Genomic DNA, 20,686 nt, shown 5'->3' on the forward strand with positions numbered 1-20,686 from the left:
CCATCAAAGTAAACAAATTGAAAAAAATTAGCATATTTAAACTTATAACAGTAAAAACAAATTTAATATAGAAATGTCATTTCTAAGTTGATTGCACACTTCAAATTTCAGTTTCTTTGGACACCAAGTCACATTGTTATGCTAACTTCTTTAGCTACCACAAGAAAGATCAATAGTAAATGTCTATAACCATACTCCTACCTTCTTCATCCTCTTCATCCTCTTCTTCATCCTCTTCACTACTTCCAGCATCTTGATCTGTTCCTGAATCACTATCACCTTCATCAAGAATTTCTAGAAGCAAAATTCCAAAGTAAGTATTACTGGGGTGGACTATATTATATGCCTAGTGATACAGAAAAGTTGCCCAAACACTTGAGAATATAGCTAGTCCTAAAGGAGGAAAAGTCTAACAAAACTGGAGAAGGAAGATATGCTGCAACCAAACTTCAACAGAAGCAAAGTCACTCACAGAGCTTAGAAAAATGGGACTCTTGAGAGTCTAGATACCGTAGTAACGGACATATTAAAATATATGACAAATAGGCAAATAAAGGTACCTCCTTAAAATAGGGAATCCAATCTTAATTCAGGCATTAAAAAAACTGGTGAAGAGGAAAAGTGGTTGGTATTTTTTGAAAAATATACTTTAAACTAAGAATCTTAACTATCAGGTATTTTTGTAAATGTGCAACAGCTGGAAATTTTAATGGTTACACCACAGGTCAGCAACTTATGGCTCACGAGTCAAATAACCCTTGCAATGGAACCAAATATCGCTCTTTTGGCAGCTGCTGGCAGTTCCCTCTAGCATGCTTACCTGTGTAGGTGTGCACAGAGAATTGTAACTGAGCCCACCTCCTCACACAACAGCACCCACCTTCCTTGCACATGGAAGGTAAACTGCTGCTGGTTGAGGGCTTGGTGGGAGGGTGAGGGGGGAGCTCAAGGCTGAATAGTGGTTGCCCGGCTGCTTCCGGGATGGGGTGCGTGGCCAGCTCCCCACAAGCACTTGTTCCTGCCTGCCCCTCCCCGTTGCTGCCTCTGATAAAGAAGCAGCAGTGTGAGGGGAAGGCAGCTCTACAAGTGGCGATATGCACGGGGAGCTGGCTTGAAAGCTGGTTTCTGGTGTGCTGGCTCCTGCCTGCCCTTCCACCCCCTCGCGCTGCTGCCTATTAGAGGCAGCAGCCGGAGGGGGGGGGGGGGAGGGGGGGAGAGGGGGGAGAGAGAGGAAGTGTCGCCACAGGAGCTGGTGCTTGTGGGGATTCAGCTTTTAAGCCAGCTCCCCCGTCTGCCTGTGCTGCTGCCTCTGGGGAGGCAGGTGGCTCTGAGAGCTGGCTCCCCATATTTATTGGCTCCCACCTCACCTTCCCTTGCTACCTCTGATACAGAGGCTGCAAGGTGGGGGAGTGCATGTAGTGGATAGGATTAACCAATAAGCCCAGGCTTATTGGTTAATCGTGCAGTCAACTACACATATCTCTGTGTGGAGATAGGGTACAGAAGTGGGGGGGGGGGGAGGGACACCCTGACATCAGTGACCCCCCCCTTCTCTCTCCCACACCATGCACGGCAAGCAGGGGGACAGTTCCAAGGCAGAGGGCAGGAGCAGCATGACAGTGGGTGGAGGGACAAGTGAAGTGACAGCGCTTCATAACTTCCTGGGCAAGCCAGTCAGGATCACCTATTAGAGGCTCTGAGATCTACCAGCAGATCCCGATCTATTGATTCGTGACCACTGTTTTAGAGTATATCTGTCTGTCTGTGAATTGGCTTGTTCAAGAACTCCTCCTAAACAATAAGAGCTATGGCCAAATTTGGTATGCAGCTTCCTCTTCTCTTAACTTAAAGCAAGGTTAGGGTTTGTTTGTGCTAGGAGAACTCAGGAAAAGTACTGTTTTCAATAATATGCAAAGGGAAGGGAGGAAGAGAGCCCCCACTGGTACCAGGGACAAGCTGGCAGGCAGGATGCACGGTTCCTGCTGCCCTGGGTTGTCCCTTAAAAGCCAGTGGTCACCCCCACTCCTGCTCTGAGCCCCTATTCACTCCCTGGCCCTAACTCCTGCACCTCTCATTTCTTGCCCTGACCTACTCCTCACCTCCAAACCCTCACTCCCCCCCTCCCAAGCTCTCACAGCCTCCCGCCTTGAGCTTCCCACATCCTCAAAGCCGTGCTCTGACACCCACACCCCCACCCACTCCCAGACCCCTGCCCCGAAGGACCTGGGCAATGCCAGTTAAGTCTTCTAGTATGCTTCACAACTGTATCTCTCACTTGAGTACTTAAGTGAACCCAGTTTACCTACCCTTCTTAAGAGTTTTGTACTTCTCTTCATTTTCCATGAAGTTAGGATCCATCTTGAAAACATCTTCAAAACAAAATAAAACCTTATTTAAACTAAGAAAATAATTATTGCAGGTTTCTTCTTAAATTTGTTTTCATACAGAATGAAATTGTAAAGTTAATTTTTTTATTTCTCACTTACTAAGAACGTCTTCTGGGTTATAATCATCTTCTAAAGGTAGCATATGAGTAAACTGATCTTCTTCTTCCACTAAGTCTAGTCCCTCAGGAATGACTGGGTGATCCTTGAATCCATCCTTACGTACAGCAAACATAACTTCTATCATGTACTGAACACGCATATCAATTTTAGATTCGTGAAGAACATGGCGAAGTCGGTCAAAGATTGCTTTAGATTAAAGACAAAAACTTACTCTAATCTGAAGTGATCAGATACTAATAAAAAGATTTTAGATTTAAAGGTAAATATACCAGCTAATTATACTCACCATTAATACCTCTAGGAGAAACTTCTGTTAATTTGAGCCCACATTCCTTTAGAAATCCAATTGCTACTTCAATACTATCATCTGTTGGTCTTTCAAGAAGCAACGTGAGCATTTCCAAACATAAAACTTCGTGAGCCTACAGGGGAAAAAAAACAGTAAGGAGTTTTATAAAGCAAAAATGTCTCACTTTCAAATTACAATCCACTTCAATTCACTATTGTTATAAAACATTAGTTGACGAAGAACTATGCTTTTTCTGATTACTACGTCTTGTTTCAGTGATGGAAGTTGGATTGCCATTTCCACATAAAATCAGCGTTTCAGATAAAAGCTCTGATTCCTGTATTTACACCTTCTACTACTCAAGTTAGGGATATAAACTCCAGGTTAATCAGTTAAACAGTTAAAGAGGACCTAACTGGCGGGTCCCCCTCTTCATGTTTGGGGTTTCTAGCGCCTGCTTCCAGGGTGGCTGCTCCTGAGCACTGGTCACCAGTTCACAACCCTAACTCAAATAACTTTGTCCTCCTTTAGTCAAGCGCAGCAAGAAAAATCTTTGCTATCATGAAAAGAATGGAACAGTGTTATCAAATGTCATTTAGAGAAACAAAGATTATCATCTTTTTATACTCTTCTCCCTTACTGCTCACGCATGGACCAAACTCTGCTGCAGCTCTGCAATTTAAAAGGCAGTTGAAGCTGAGCAGCCTCCCCCCCCAGCTCCTACTGACTTTTAAATTGCAGAGCCGCAGCAGGGTTTGGTCCTTGACTCAGCCTGCCTGCCCAGCTGGTAGCAGCCCATCTGCAGCACCAATCTGTGGACAGGGACAATTCCTGTCTGCAGAGGGTCCCAACCTTCCGGTGGGACCCCTCCGTGGACAGGGGCTGGTGCCAGAGCAGCCTCCCCTGTCCACCCTCCCCACCAGGGGAAGCAGGAGCTGGTGCTGGGGAGAGCTGGCTTAAAAGCTGGTTCCCTCAGCACTGTCTCCACACACACCCTGCTGCTGCCATGAGGAGGCAAGGGAGGCTGCTCCAGCACTAGCCCCAACCCCTGTCTGTGGAAGGGTCCAGATTGGAGCTGCTACCAGCTAGGCAGGCAGGTTGGGTCGGGGACTAAACCCCGCTGCAGCTCAGCAATTTAAAACGCAGTAAGAGCTGGGAGTGGGGTGGGAACAGAGGGGGTGGCAGGCCGCTCAGTTTCTACTACCTTTTAAATTGCAGAGCTGCAGAGGGGTTTGGTCCCAGCGCAGGCTGGGACTGTCTTGGCTGCCTTCCCCTATCAAGTAACTGAATAGTCAAAAATTCTATCAATTACTTGATTACTAAAATAACCTAATTGTAACATCCCCAATTGACAGGGGTAAAGATCTTAAATTTAGATTAATCAACTAATCAAATGGTTGATGGAATTTACATCAACTATTCAATTAGTCAATAAGGGCGCCTTCACCTTTGAAACGTAGCAAGAGCCGATGGAGCTTGCTACATTTCAAAGGCGCAAGAGTACGGGGAGCACAGGGCCAGTGGAGGACTCCCTGAGCGATCCCTGTGTGCTTTGCTTTTGAAAGGTACAGAAGCCCACAGGGCTGTCGTACATTTCAAAAGCAGGGAGCATGTCCAGCGAGTCCTGTACTATCCCTGTGAGACTTCTGCTTTTGAAACGTAGCAAGAGCCCTGTTCTTTCTACATTTCAAAGGCAGAAGCATTGCCAGTTCCCCACTGTGTCCCTGTCCCCTCCCCAAAGATGGTACTAGGGGGGAACCAGCTTTTAAGTCAACTCCCCCCAGCATGAGCTCCTGCTCCCCCCTCTCTGATAGAGGCAGCAAGGCAGGGAGTGAATAGTCAAGTCACTAGTCGACTATATGCTTATTGGATAGTCAACTAGTTGCTTACAGCTTAGCACCAATTGGGTTTTAGGTGCAATTAAGAAGGTTAATTTTGACCTATAAAGCCCATTATTGTTTAGGTGCTGACTATTTTAGGCAATGATCCTACAACTGTATTTGCAGAAACGGACTCTTATGCTTGTACAGAACTCCACTGTAGACACTAAGCTCTTCATGTGCACCTGCCTCTGCTCACATAGTCTTCTGAGTGCAGAGCTAGATCCTAGGAGACCTCTCTCCTCCCTAAGCAAATATTGCTATTTTTTGTGATCTTAGTTGCCTTCTTAAAAAATTATTCTTTATAAAAAAAAGTAATAAATTAAGCATCTTACTGTTCAAAGACTGCTGTAAATGTAACCTGTAGTACAACCATAAGATGTGCAACCATATCAAATACAAAATAACATACCACATTCTGATTGATTAGATGTGCAACAAACTTTGAAGCTGTCAGACAAAGTTGCTGGAAAAAAAAAAATGAATAAAGAACAGTTAAATAAACTTCAATTTCTTCACGTATCCAAAGAGCTCTCAACTAAAAACCTGACCTCTCAAACAGTGTATTTGTGACCATCACAATTTAAAATTAACCAGGAAGTTCTATGACTTGTGCTATATAGGAGGTCAGACAAGATGATTACAAAGGTACCTGCTAGCCTGGCAGTTGGTGATTCTATAAAGTATTGCCGCAGGATTTCTAAGCAAGTCTTTTAAGATCATTAAAAGGATGGTACGCTTTAGTAAATGCAACAACAATGGCTTTTATTCTAAAGTTAAAAATATTTTTAATCTTCATGCTGCAGAGCATAAGATGTGGTCAGTTTCATAAAAAGCACACTATGATATACCACCACTGCAACTACAATGAATATAGTGCATTATGCCAAGTTCTGGGAAGTTGTACACATTCCTTTGAAACATACATTATTGTCTGCTCAGTAACAGGATAACATTCAAGTGGGATCACTGGTTACAATATGGTACTGTTTTAAGTTCTTATATAAGCTTTCCTTACATACCTTATCATTTCTGCGATATCCTTTGCGAAAATTTAGAATTAGCCTCTTGAGAATCAGTTCTCCAATATTTGGAAACTTTGAATTGATAATTGATACAACTGCTGCATAAACGTGTGTAAAGATTGGAGAGGCACTTTGTGCTTGCAAAATTGATCTAGACAGCAATCCCCTGTAAGTAAGAGTATGCACACATGTATAAGTACCAATAAAAAAAATAAAAAATGTTTTTTTTCCACCACCTACATTGTAACAGCAGCATATTCTATGTTCCAGATAGGTAAAGGTAGTACCAAACAGTAGTTATTTTCATACTAAAACTACTATGACAGACTAAATCATATTAATGTTAACAGAATTACAAGTAACATAAATAAGATTTTTAAAATCAGTAGAATATGAGAACTAGAATATTTTTATCTTTGAAAAACATTAAACTTTCTAATATCACCTCTAATATCATTAGATCACAGACATTTACCTTCCCGCCCATCCCCCTTCTGTTCTGAAATTTGATTTGTCCTTTTCATGTGTGTTCATTTTTTTGATTGTATCCTTTGGTGTATATGGTTGTGCCAATTTTCTTCCACTATTTGATCTGAGGAAGTGGGTCTGGCCCACGAAAGCTCATCACCTAATAAACCATCTTGTTAGCCTTTAAAGTGCTACACAGTTCTGTTTTTTGTTTCAGCTACACCAGACTAACACGGCTACATTTCTATCATTAAACTTTCTAGTTGTCTCTTTTTGCACCGCTATCATCCTCTTAACATAGTCCTAATTTACAAAAGCCATTCGTCTGCAGGTAGTCCACTTTAAAAAGGGGCAAGTGTAAATATACAGAACACAATGGAAAATTGTATATTGGGCCCTCTCCAATGAAGATTAAACCTAGTTAAATTTCTTAGAAGAAATAGCATTGAAATAATAACTATACTAAAAATTAACTTTTTACTAAGAGTGCTCAAATAATCACTAAAGTGATTTACACTTCCAACTGATCTAAAAAAAGATAAAATGAAGATTAAAATGAAATCCTTTCAGAAATTTCTCTTGATGACATTCTGGAAAAAAGTCATTTAAAAAAAAGCTCTGCTTTTAATTTTTCAACTTATTTTAGAAAAAGTAACATCAGAAGCAAGATACTCACTATAACTTTATTATTAAAAAGTGAAAGATTAAATGGTTTGGGAAAATGGGGGAAAAGCACAAAAGTTAAATTACAAAAAAATTACCCCAATACAAACTCTAGCTAAAACAATCTGAAAGCTTGTAGTAGTAACATAATGTAATTGAAAAAACATGAGGGCAGAAAGTGTCACTAAAAATTAGATGAAAACGTATGTAACAGTTGATATTCAAAAAGTAAACTAAAACCTAATAACAGTAGTTCTGTTGCTACCCTGCTTTTTAAACTACAGTAATTAGTAAGTGTGTGAAAAAACCATCTTTGCGACATGAGAGTTCATCTGGCCTTGTTCCTTACTCAATTGACTTAATATTTGTGACAAAATAATCACCATCACTACAACTAATTATGATAAAGGATTATGACTTTTTAAATTATGAGTACATTCAAAAGCAAATGAACTTCTCAGGAACAGAAATCTTATTTCCATGTGATGTTACTAACCCTCCCACCCCATCAATCCCCTCCTCCCATCCAGTGTAAGACTAATCAAGAAAACAGGATGTTTCAGCAAGACCAGAATAGTCTTCAAATTATAATGCTATGAACTTTCCACAGATACATCAGCAAACCTCTATAAACCATAATTATGATTTGAACTAACAGCTGGGACAGAAACATTGCTTTTAAAAACCTAAACTGTAAGAAGGAGAGGAGATGATCAAATGGTTATTTTAGCTTATTTTCCTAGCCAATAAAGGTGCCAACTGATAACAAGTTGTTCCAATTCAACATATTTGGGAGACTCAGATAAAAAAAATCCAACACATATACTGTTGCATGTGAGGATTTAAGTACATTGGCAAAGCTATGAGAAGCTAACAAAATGTCTGCCACTGCCTAGGAATGCACAAAGTTAACTGGTAAGCATCACCCTTAACTGGTTATGCTTATGGGATAAGTGACTGATTGGCAGACTCGCTGGGCAGGAGTGGCACAACGAGTCCAGCCTGACCTGACCCCCGCCTGACATATAAACGGAGGGACCTGATTTTTAGGGGGTGTGGGAGGAGAAGGGAGAGGAGAGGCACAGAGACTCGAGCAATCTAACAGCAGCCGTTAGGTCAGAGATATTCTTCCCTGTCTATAGGTCTGAGAGAAATGGACAAGTACAACTGTGAGTAAAGATGGTCCAGCAATCACTGTAAATACCCTAGAACAGGGCTCTCAAATCAATTGCCCAAGTAGTTCCACAACCTGGCCTACATGCAACTGCCAGCATGTGTCCGTACCCTTTCCCCAAGCCCAGCTCCTGCTTCACCCTGCCTCTTCCTGACCCTGCTCTGTCTTGTCCCTCCCTCCTGAGGGATATGGTGCCAGAGCAGAACAAGCTGCTGCATCACTCTGCTTCCCCACCACTCCCACTGATGCAGCCTGCCCAGGACCCTGCAGGGCAACTGGAGTATGGCTCTGCACACACCTTCCCAGGCCACAGGGTGTGCTGGCAACAGCACGGCACTAGTAGCCGCTCTAGCCCTACTGAGCTTCCAGTAGTTGCGGTAGTGACCTTTGGTGTGCATGTGCTAGATCACCTGAGGGCAGCGGGCTGGGCAATGCGCATGACAGCGGGGCCAGAGGGAACGCGTGGAGAACCCCACTGCTTCCTCAGAGCCCTGCCAGAGGGGATGTCGGCTAAGAGGATTTGCTGACTGGCAATGACTCTAAGTTAAATTAAATTTGGGACCCCTGCTTTAGGATTTGGGAAAGCTGAGTTCAAATCGCTGCTCTGCCATAGACCTCCTATGTGACCATGACCAAGCCACTTAATATTATTTCCACAGACATGGAAAGGCTATTTCCCAACTTCACAGGCGTATTATAAAGATAAATCCATTAAAAATTACAAGGCACTCAGATGACGGGGGCCACAAAAGTCCTCGATAGACAAGATGTGATTGTTACCTGCACTGTAATTAATCTAAAATAATCACCTTATCTAAATTAATTTTTTCAAAGTGCAGATGTCATGTACACTAGATTTTTGTTTTCCTATGACAATACTATACTCTTACAAAACCTTATTTTACTGGAAAGTTCATGCCTGCTATTCTGAAGATATGAAACAACCTTCAGCTTCTAGGCAGAACAGTGAAGACTGGTGTTTGGAGAGTCAAGGAGACTGAGGTATTCTTTCCCACTAGGTCTGCCACAAGTAGGCTGTGGTCAGCCACATGAATGAGAAATGCCCAGTGATCAGGAATTTCAAAAGGAATTTCAAGATTTATTCTAGTGCTTGAAATGAAATTATTTCTACTCATCCTGCTCCCTAAACTTCTTTAATAACTCAACTATTATTTAGTCTGCTCTTCCTGCCTCAGAAGATGTTACTGCTGCAGTGTGTGTAACCACAAATACCATTGAGATTTTCTTGTTCTGTTTGGTACAATTAATCTAAATTGGGAAAGTAAAAATATTAAATATTCCTTCTCTACTGTATGCACTACCACCAGGTTTTGTGACTGTAAAAACATTTTCTGTCTTGGACTAAATCCCCGTTTTATTTTCTCTAAAAGCTCATTAAATAAGAACACCATCATCCTTCGATCAGAGTCATCCTCCTACAGACTGAACCTCTCTAGTCCAGCACCTTTGGGTCCTCAGTTGTGCTGAACCAGAGAATTTGCCAAACCATCGGAGGTCAATCTTGTCTTGTAGCATTGACAACACTTCCACTGCTTATTGAACTCTTAGGAGTAAATTCAAGTTAAGTAACAGCACCTAACACAGAATCAGGACAGGTGGCTGTAAAACTTTATGGGACTGCAGGAAACTTTGCCACATCCATGATAAGTGGACAGCCAAGTAACTAAAATCGCGTTGGAGCATGTATGTTGCTGGACCAGAGAGAGTTCCAGACTAGACAGGCTCAATTTGTACAATATATGTATTTGCTTCTTTTGACTGTACAATTATACCTGCTCTCAACAATTCCATGTGGTTTTGCCTTTTTTACATTATGTCCAAATGTTTAAAACAAGAAAAGCAGATACCATATTAAGTGAGGTGAAAAGGATCAGCAAAGATATTACTTACAAATTGACCATTCAGAATTGTTTTCAAGGTTTTAACTCAGTTTTTCAGTTTTTAAAACAATTTAATCATGAAAGAATTTTGACGCTGCACAAAATACAAATAACCTGTTGAATAAGTGTTAAGAACTATTAAAAACCTATATACAATTACTTAGGCCGACAAAAGACAGAAATATGTCTGTTGTAAGATACCTGAAAAAAAATCAACAGAATTTCATTTTGGCAGATCAAGAGAAGAAATTAAAGGCCCTCCATTTAAATCTGGAGGGTGTTACACAAATGACCTCCGAGGCAAGAATACTCTCATAATCAAAATCCAAAATGTAAATGATTTCAAAGATCAAAATATCGAATCATCATGAAAACTAGCAATAAATCTGGTCTTAGAAAAATTAGCATAATATGCTAACAAAAGCAACACAAGCAATGCTAGAGTTTCCGTATGGCTTGAGAACACATTGCAGTTGCCCATTCCACAGCTTATAAAGGCAAGAATAGTTATGGCACAGCACTCAGACAGCAGTGATCACAACACACTAGTAGATTATAGTTTTTTAAAAAGTGCTTTTCTCAACTGATACAACTAAATTTACAGACTGTAATTAGAAATTAAAAAGTATCCCTAAAATGAAAATAAACCCTTATTCTGTTTTCTCCAACCTGCCAGCAGCAATGTATTTTCTCAGAAAACAACCATACTTGTTTTCCATGCAGGTTCTTCTGTTTTATAAATTTCAGAATTATTTAAAAACCTGACTATTGTTAGTTACTCTTAGCATTAGTATTCATTAGGGATGTTAAACACTAGTCGACTATCGGATAAGCATTTGCCAAGGTGGCGTTTCTGCAGATCATCTGTGCGGTGGTTGCCCCTTCAAAATGCTGCCTCTGTGCATTTCAAAGGGACAGCAGTGGAGCCCGGGATCAGCTGGGGACTCCCCAACTGATCCTGGGCTCCACGCAGCACTTCCCGAGAGCCCGGGGAAGTGCCTTGTGGAGCCCAGGGTCAGCAGGCACCCGAGAGCAGCCCGGAGTCAGTGGGGCTTCCCGCTGGCCCCGGGCTGTACACAGAGTTCCACATTCCTCCTTTGAAATGTAGGAATGCAGAAGTGCCTATCGACTAGTCAAATTCCATCGACTAGTCAATTAACCCACATTCTAACATCCTTAGTATTCGTTACATATTATAAATAGAAAAACGAAAAGAATTATTTATAAAGAAACAATCATTTGACACTTACCTTCCTCTTACAATATTTTCTTGAAGTAGTTCATGGATGATATTTTCTATATTAGAAACGTTCACCTTATTGACAAGACCATTGATTGACTTCTTCAGGGCTTCCCAACTCATCCTTTGATATGCTAAGCTATTACGAAAATTTTTCATTACTAATACAGGTATAATTAGGGTCAATATAAATGCACTTTAATATACCAAAAATGGTAAATAAGAGCCAAAGGAGCACTGCTTATAATATATTTTGCTGCGTTTTTCATTTTGATGTTATGATTATTTGTCTCTGATATAGAGGCAGCAGCGCAGGGTAGTGGGAGAGCTGCATGTAACTAAGCGACCAGGCTCATAGTTTGAAGGTTAACAAATGAGACCAGGCTCATCAGTTAACTGCTTACACTATCATATCCTTACTCTATACCCAATAACAACTGTATAACTAATGACAAAATATGGTTTTCTAGGACAAAGAAAAAGAAGAAAACTATTAGAGAAATTTTAATTAAGCACTGGAAATGAAGAGACAGAGGAATGTTTAACTGTATTATACTGAAATTATATTTTTTTTAAATTGCAAGAATGTAATTAAGGGTTATCTGCAAAATTTAACAACAGATTTTTGAATGACTTCCTAGGAAATTGTGAAAAGGTATTAATTTTCTTTACAAAGAAAGTTATTTTGGCATATTTATAGTTCCTACCAAAATGACTTTGTAACAAAGAAAAAAAAAATCTCACAAATACATTACTCATACTGTTTCCAAGTAATCCGGATTCCTATTTATGAATATGTACGCTTAATATTTAGTGAGTGTAGATATGAATCAATTCCACATTCTTAGTGACTAAAATAATTCCAGTAGTACTGTAAGCATTTATAAATGAAGAGAGATATCCCAAAACTATTTTACAGGACAAAATATCAATATACATTTATGCCACATATTTATATGCTGTGTTTTATTGTTTACATTTCAATGCTAGGTCACAACTCCAAGAATTATAGCACATGTCATTGCTTTCTCTGCATTTCACAGGTTCTGAACAACTTTCATGTCTGATCAGGCAGTCAAAGATATTTTACACTTCTGTTTTACAATGCTCTAGTATAGCAGTAAATGCGGCCAATTGTGAAATTTTGTAACTTTCACTTACCTATTTTTATCGGTAATCTGTTCCTGCATCATCCGGAGCTTTGCTGGAGGAATATAAGCACCGCCTGTGCGGGTGAGGATAGGATCTAGCTCTTCTTTTCTCTTCTTTGAAGGAGGTTCATCATGAATAAATGAGCTTTGCTGCACTGATCTTTCTGGACTTTTTCTATTTGGTGAAGGGAATTTTTTCTGTTTCCTTCGATCATATTCTCTCTCTCCTTCCTTCTCTTGGGGAGTCTCTCTCCCCAACCCTCTATCAGATAAAAGTTGGAAAGTAAACATGTCGAAAGATTCACATCTTAAGAAAATGAAAGCTGTCCAAGAGTTCAAACCAAGGTCAGTGTAGTTGTTTAGTTTCAATCAAAATATTAAGTATGGAAAACTATGTTAAGCAGCATGAACACTATATTTCCTTTTCAAAATATTTAAATACTTACCTGATTTCCATCGTTTTGTCATCACGCCCCTTTCCTGAATGTTGTTCATCATACTTATGGTCAGAGTAACCTCTGTCTCTCGGAGACCAAGACCTCTCACGCTCTCTCCTAACACAAAACAAAAATCTTTTTAGCAAAATTTTAAGCAGCTTCTGGTTTATAGGAATCATACTCTTTGGGGTTTGTTTTTCAGTCATGGGTTGCACATATACTGATATTTAAAAAACTAGCAGGCCCTACTTTGGTACCAATGAACAGAATTTCACTGTTAACATATTAATTAACAACATAATTAAAGGCAGAAAGATGCACACTTTTAATCTGACAAGGGTGTAACCTTTAAAAAAATTATAAAAGAAAAGTCAGCAGTTAAAATGATAAATGGTAAGGAAATTAAACAGTGAGTGTACTCAGCACTATGCAAGTCGCAAGACTGCCCATTGAACGTACTCATTCACCTTATTTCTGTCGTCTTTGTTTAACCCATGCAAAGCTAAGTATACCCTATATATTGGCATAAAAGGAAACATTTTAGAAAACAAGGACAAGTGTAGAGTCCTGCACTTGGGACGGAAGAATCCCAAGCATTGTTACAGGCTTGGGACCGACTGGCTAAGCAGCAGTTCAGCAGAAAAGGACCTGGCATTACAGTAGATGAGAAGTTGGATATGAGTCAACAGTGTGCCCTTGTAGCCAAGAAGGCTAATGGCATATTAGGTTGCATTAAGAGGAGCATTGCCAGCATTAAAAGGATTATTCTCCTTTATTCGGCTCTGGTGAGGCCACATCTGGAGTACTGTGTCTAGTTCTGGGTCCCCCCACTATAGAAAGGATGTGGACGCACTGGGCGACCAAAATGATTAGGGGGCTGGAGCACATAATCTATGAGTAGAGACTGATGGTTTGGGATTTGTTTAGTCTGCAGAAGAGAAGAGTGAAGGGGGATTTGATAGCAGCCTTCAGCTTCCTGAAGGGAACTTGCAAAGAAGATGGAGAAAGGCTGTTCACAGTAGTGACGGATGGCAGAACAAGGAGCAATGGCCTCAAATTACAGTGGGAGAGATCTAAGTTGGATATTAGGAAAAACTATTTCACTAGGAGGGTAGTGAAGTACTGGAATGGGTTACCTAGGGAGGTGGTGGAATCTCTATTCCTAGAGGTTTTTAACTATCCGCTTGACAAAGCCCTGGCTGAGTTGATTTAGTTGGGATTGGTCCTGCTTGGGCAGGGGGCTGGACTTGATGACCTCTTGAGGTCTCTTCTAGCTCTATGATTCTATCACAGAATGTTTCACTGTAAGTGAAATGGAAATTAAAAGAAAGTTACCCTGAAATAATTCATTTCATGCCTGATGTGTGTTAAATAGCATATAAAATGACATTTTTGAGTCTCCAGTTGACATCTGCAGCCTTGCAATAAAGTGTCAATTGTGATTAATAGCAATGGCGCCATGCAACAGACTGAAATCCAATTTCCATTGTAAAGCTCTCCAGAATTTAAAATGAAAGCTGAAGAGTTTTAAAATCTTTAATTAAAAATATTCAATTACTGCTCTCCCATTTCCATTCATAATTAATGATATTGTATTATGTCTATAAGTATGTATGTCATGTTAATCTATTAACATGAGTGAAAAATATGGAACAAAAATGTGTATCATTGTATTTATCTAATCCACTCTCAAAGATTAATAGTAGTTAAAAGTACATTAAGGCAATTAAAACAAACTGTTCACCTGTCTTCTGGAGAGGAACTTCTCCGGTGAGAGCTTTCTCTTCTTTCATAACTGGAGCCATGCTTTAAAACAAAGTATTAAATTATTTAACACAATAAGACATTTTATATAATGGTATATTTATTATTAAGCATCCCTATATTATAACAAGGATTATTTTATGTTCTCCCACTCTGAAATTTTATACCAATTCTCATGCCATCCCCTACACTTTGAACAGTCTCCTACTGTACCAACTGTTTAACAAAAGCTCTCCCTTTCTTTCTCCTTCAAATTTCTATTTAGAATTAATATTTTCCATGATGTCCCCCTATATGTCTCCCCTCAATTCCTGTTAAGTTACCTCATTTTATCTGTCCAAGTTACACTGTACCCTTTGTTTTACATTTTCTACACTGTACCCTTTGTTTTACATTTTCTAAACTACACATTTAATATTTAAGCAATTCTATAACTGCGATTTTAACCTTTGAAAAGTGCAATCACTTTACAAATCTATATCTACAAACACTTCACCGTGAAGTTAATACTTCTGGTCATAACATAAACCAGAACCACACAGTCATTCAAAATTATCAAAAGTACACTTACAATAGACCTACAAAAGAAGTTACAAATACATTTCCAAAGCTTGCCAAGCTCTCTCATAATTAATGTAGCTATGCTAAGCAATCATCTCTGTTGAATTCTACCCTTTTATCGTATAAAATTACCCACAAAATGGGATTTCTGATTCACCAGAAACACAAATTGATACTATCTGGCCAAAGAAGTCCACATAAACCAAAACAAGAAAAACTAAAACAAAACCACCTTTGAGTGGAGTAACACATCACCTTGATACAAGAAGAGGCCATACCAAAAGCTGTTTACAACATTCCTAAATTCTGTCATGTTACCTACCAGCCCTGTGCTTTTGGGAGCCAGGGAGTGACATTCATGGAAAACCATCCCCCCCCCCCCCTTTCCTCTTAGGCCTCTGCTAGAATCAAAGACAAAGCAATGAAAAGGCCTGAGAAGACACACCTAAACTGCTTCAGACAAGGGTGGTACAATTAAGGAAACACCCCAGCTTCATTTGCATTAAAGAAGGAACAGAGGGACATCTCATTAGCATACAGAATGGAGAGCAGCTCTTCCAAGGCAGGAACCGCAGTGAACTATGAGACACCGAAAGCAGAGAAGCACTGCCTGATGGGAAATCCCTGCTCCAGATGCTAATGAACCTAGGCCTGCTCACACCCAAATTAGTCATTATCAGACCAATTCTAGTAACAATCCTATTGACATCTAAAATACTGAAACTGCCTAGTTGCATTGTGAGCTCGTTCAAGGAACATCACCCTTAACCAGGGGTGATCAGTCTCTATTCTCTCTCCTCTTTCTCTTTGAACTATCTCTATAAAACTCCTATCCTTGCCCCAAGAAAACTGTTCTGATACCTGGACTTAAACTGCATCAGTTCCATTGAGACTTCATCATCTCCTGTCTGATCGTGCTGGAGGCTCTGTTCTGCTTGTCTCCTGCCCTCTGGACCCCCCGGCTACCATCATCATCTGGGAACCCCGATCAGTGCAAGCTCCATGGAGTGGTGAGGTCTCTCTCTCTCTCTTTCATCAACTATGTCTCTAAGCATAACCTCCTGACCCTGCCCTATGTAAACTGTTATATGGTTACCTAACATTTGTAATCAGTTTCAATTTAGATTTAAAATTGTAATTGTTAGATTTAATATTGTAACTTTTTGATATCTATTCACTAATCGGAAATAAATCACTTTCATTGTTAAGCTGGTTGCTTCTCTCTCTTTTGCTCACTCTTCCTTAAGGGGTGTTGTTTTGGCTTCCCCATTCGCTCTGCAACGCTTCTTGTACCCAAGCAAAAGATCCCTGTAGTGCCCAAAATCCTGTGGGGTTTGCTCATCGTGTGGTTTACCAGTGAATGACTGTGGTATGAAAGTGGAGATAGGGGATGCTGAACCTGGGGGCTTATGAGGATGGCAGCTTAAAGTGCTGTTTAATCCAGCCCACGGAGTCCAAAGGCACATGAGGGTGCAGTGTGGCATTGCTGTGAAACCCAGCCAGCTGAGTCCAGGGACATATGAGGGGGTCAGCTTGTGAGTGGACATATGAGGGGGTCAGCTTGTGAGTGTCCTATCAGATTAGTGGGTGTGAGTGTCTGTGTGTTGCAAGGTGGTAAGAACCCCGTCCTGAGGAACCTAGTGCCTGCGGTAGAGCTCCAGTGGGAGGGGGAATTGGCAGCAGGGAGAATTCAGCTCCATATGAGAGCACAAGTAAACACAAACAGCACACTGATAGAATTGTTAACCTTCCCCCAGTCCCATAAGTGTAACCCTGATAAATGAGCATACCCCAGAGTATTGGGCAAATCTGGTAACAGTCATCAGTACTCATTCAGAATATATCCTGATCATGGTTCCCTCTAAACTGCATGATAGCACAGCTCCACAGCTGCTTAATGAGCCCTGCCCAGTCAGGGGCTTAGAGCTCCATTAACATAGCTGCCTGGCTGGGGTATAAGGATGTTAAACATCGACTAATGTTAAGGATGTTAAATATTGACTAGCAGCCATAGGGCTATTGCTGAACTTCAAAGGCGAAAGCACCGCAAAGCGACTTCAAAGGCGACTTCCCCATCTGATCTCGGACTCTCCGCGGCTCTGCCGCTTTGAAATGCTGCGATGAGTCTGATGCCAGGCTCCCTGCGGTGTTTCAAAATGGCAGCTCTGCATGGAGCCGTAGGTCAGTGGGGAGTCCCCAGCTGATCCCAGGCTCCGCACAACATTGTCGCTTTGAAACACCACGTGCAGCCTGGGGACACTGCAGCTGGCCCTGGGCTGCAGGCAGCGTTTCAAAGTGACAGTGCCACATGGAGCCTGGGGTCTGGCCTCAGGCTTCAAGCAGCACTGCTGCTATGAAGTACCCCATCTTCCCCCCCGCCCCTCCCCCGTCAGTGATAGGGGCATGGGAAGGGGGGGGAGGAGAAGAGAGAGTGATCAGTCAGTCCTTCACATCCCTACTGAGGGAGGGGCGATTCTTCCTCAACTACAGGAGCAGCTCCCTGCTGAGGACAGAGCAGCAAGTCTCTAGACTTGAGAGAAACTAGCTGCTCTGTCCTCAGCAGGGAGCTGCTGCTATAGTTCAGGAAGACGTGCCCCTCCCTGTGTGTGCAGCCCTGAGCCCTTGGCAGAACTCATTAAGCAGTTGTGGGGCCATTCAACAGTGGCGCAGCTTAGAGGGAACCTTGATCCTGACCCTCACTCCCATCTATAAGGAGGACAGCATGCTCACAAATAAGCTGGCATACTAGTCCCTATATCACTTTGGAGCCAGTCAAATGTAAATTTAGAATGCTAGACAGAGGCTGCCAGCTCCACTCCGGGGAGCCAGCTGCAGAGTCTGCAGCGAGGCCTCCTTCCTCGTAATGGGGCCAGAAAGGGCTGCTACTGGCCCTGAGCCCAGGGAAGGTGTGAGTTCTGCAGTATAATGCAGATTTATGGTTTACACAGCAGAACCCATAGCGCATGTAACCACCATGAATTTTTACATTGCTACGTAATACCTACATGAATGAATGCTGAAATATCCTCCCTTACAGGGTCCAACTGGGATGACCCATGCTGGCTCAATGAGCCAATATTTTGATTTTTTTAAGATGACATTGTGTGTTCCAGAATCTCAATTTATTTTTTTAAAAGCACATTTCTAATTCATACATTTGAAAGATACCCCTCCTCTTCATTCTATAGAAATATCGACAATGGTACAAAATGGGCCAGTTGCGCCCATACCGATCTACAATCGGATTTGCACTGAAAAGAATCCCAGCATAAACATAATCCTTAACATAATCAATGCAATGTCTGTATGAGTTTGCAGACAATCTGAAAAATCAGCTGTGAGATATGTAAACTGCCACAAGGATATCAAGAGTTATCAAGTCCAAAAAACATTTAAACATTAAAAATGTAACTATTTTACTGCTGAACAAATCACGTAACAAAGCAAGCAAAGGGAGGATCATATCATGAACATCTATGATGAGCACTGCTTTTTCCCTTTCCAGTCTAATTTATGGAGCTGAGCCCTTTGGGGAGCCAAGCTCAGCAAAATATGCATGGATCATATTTTGAATAACCATATGATCTACTGAGAGTGGTGTCTGACTTTTGCATCTCAAGCGGAAAGCTCATGGCATCCTCCTCCCTCTAATCAGGGGTTGCTCTGGCTGGCTAGCTAGAGCAGCCCATGTCTGTGGCAGGCCCAACCCCCAGTTCCCCCACTCCAGGTTACATGCTGGCTCCCAGAGAGCTGGCTGTAGAGCCTGCATCCAAGCCTCCACAGCTCATGTAACTGCTTGGATTTTTAGTGGTTACATTTTTAAACATATTTTTACATCCATATCATGAAACCAACATTCTAGAAGAAAGTCTATCTTTTCAGACATAAGTTTCACTTGCCACTATATTCCTTTACTGCACCTGTCCATTTTGAAACATACAACAGTCACTTTCTGAAAAGGGCAGGACCCTTCATTGTAAGAAATAAAGTTTTCAGCTACCAGTTTAGGAGAAAGAATGGATGGCTAACAGTTTGCAACTACCATTGTACTTAGCCATCCAATCTTTCTCCTAAATTGGTAGCTGAAAACTTTATTTTCAGTCGTTTGGTGTGCTTTTAGAAAGATTGTCTTTTTTAAAAAAATATATTTTTTTTATTTTTGTCTTTTTGGTCTTAGGCAGAGGGGAAGGGCAAGCTGCCATGGGTGCCATGAGCTAGAGCTGGTGGGGGCAGCCTGCCACGTTGGCAACCTACTGGGGGGGGCAGGATGCGGCCTGGAGAGGGGGGTAAGGCTGTCAGGAGGCGGGGAGGGCAGGGGCACCGGGAGCTGGTGAAATTCCCAAGCCGAACAACATTTGTGGTGTGGCAGGACCATGGATGTTCATAGACCAGAAAGTCTGTTTGATGGTAGCAGGGCCCAGAGCCTATCCAGCAGCAGGGGAGCCAGTCGCAGAGGGGTGGGCTCAGGGGCCTGTGGCAGAGGACCTCTCCAGGTCTGGCAAATTCCCTCATTCAGGACCGGAACCAGGGTGGTCCAACTTGCAATATCCATCATCATAACCCAGAAAAAGATTGAATCAATTTGCTCTGTTTTCCTTCCCCTTTCATTTCTTCTCCCCATTTTTATACTCCTATTTCCCTTCACATCCTCCCATTTGAACACAGTTACCATTTTTTCACCTTTCCTTCTCTCTATAATCCTCCACTCACATATGATTTCTATTGAACTATTTTTATCTTTTCTCGACTTCTCCTTGCACTTCATTCCCTTTCCACATGGCTGCCAAGAGCACTTGGGACATCTGTTGTCAAGATCACTCTTACATGTTGTGCAACAACTACTATTTGCTGGTTCAAATAATAATAATGCTTGTTCGTAATTTACTTATATACATACATACACACATACTCCCTCCAATATATGCTGCAATTCCTAATTAATTGAAGGGAATTTGTGTTCATATATCAAGCGGAAAATAGGTCCTTACACACTAAACTCACATAAAAATATCAAACAAAGTTGTACTTCTCCTTAAAAGTTAAAGCTTCACAGTACTTACATTTATTTGTGCCACCCTACTCTTCATGTTTTCCTCTAGCTCACTTAAAGTTCTGAACTTGTAGAAATAATGATAATGTATTCAACTCAAATGTGGGGTCTGCTAGAAAAAAAAGTTTCACCTATAAAAGATAAATAAGACATTTTATAATTGATTAAACAATATTTAGATTTATTTTTTAAAAAGGAAAAACAATCACTGGAGTAATGATATTTACAAAACTTTAAGAGAATCAATTTTAGGAAGCATCTCAACAAAAACATTACCTTGAATATTTATAGATTCACATAAATGTAATTTTGGTTATGTTTTTATCTGCTAAAAATAGAATAGTATTTTTGTTGAATTTTGGTAAGTTCTACCAGAACATAAATATTCACTTAGAAAATATTTTATTCAGACAGATTTAAGACAAAATTCCAATTTAAAATTAGTTTTTAGAATAATCAGGATGATCATAAAGAACTCAAATATATTTCGAAACAATGACAGTATTAATTTCCATTCTGTGAACTGGATACTGTTCACCATAAAGAGTAGACTAAATGAAGAGAACTTTGTTTACA

General features: G+C 40.9%; 1 protein-coding gene across 5 annotated transcripts in view; it reads right to left on the reverse strand.

The window, feature by feature from the left end:
- The window catches only part of CWC22 (CWC22 spliceosome associated protein), a 60,673-nt gene that overhangs the window by 31,506 nt on the left and 8,481 nt on the right, over positions 1 to 20,686 (reverse strand). For all 5 annotated transcript variants that reach the window (XM_075933741.2, XM_075933743.2, XM_006119426.5 and 2 more), the window contains 11 exons: positions 20,121 to 20,241; positions 14,480 to 14,541; positions 12,745 to 12,852; positions 12,309 to 12,560; positions 11,158 to 11,286; positions 5,699 to 5,867; positions 5,089 to 5,142; positions 2,794 to 2,929; positions 2,487 to 2,693; positions 2,307 to 2,369; positions 202 to 294 (listed from right to left, as the gene is read on the reverse strand). In XM_075933741.2, the coding sequence (XP_075789856.2) occupies positions 202 to 294; positions 2,307 to 2,369; positions 2,487 to 2,693; positions 2,794 to 2,929; positions 5,089 to 5,142; positions 5,699 to 5,867; positions 11,158 to 11,286; positions 12,309 to 12,560; positions 12,745 to 12,852; positions 14,480 to 14,541; positions 20,121 to 20,147 (1,300 nt within the window). In that variant the 5' untranslated portion in view covers positions 20,148 to 20,241. The remainder of the gene's footprint in view (positions 1 to 201; positions 295 to 2,306; positions 2,370 to 2,486; positions 2,694 to 2,793; positions 2,930 to 5,088; positions 5,143 to 5,698; positions 5,868 to 11,157; positions 11,287 to 12,308; positions 12,561 to 12,744; positions 12,853 to 14,479; positions 14,542 to 20,120; positions 20,242 to 20,686) is intronic.

The sequence above is a fragment of the Pelodiscus sinensis genome, chromosome 7 (assembly GCF_052426305.1).
Source record: "Pelodiscus sinensis isolate ZL-2025 chromosome 7, ASM5242630v1, whole genome shotgun sequence".
Classification (NCBI taxonomy): Eukaryota; Metazoa; Chordata; order Testudines; family Trionychidae; genus Pelodiscus; species Pelodiscus sinensis.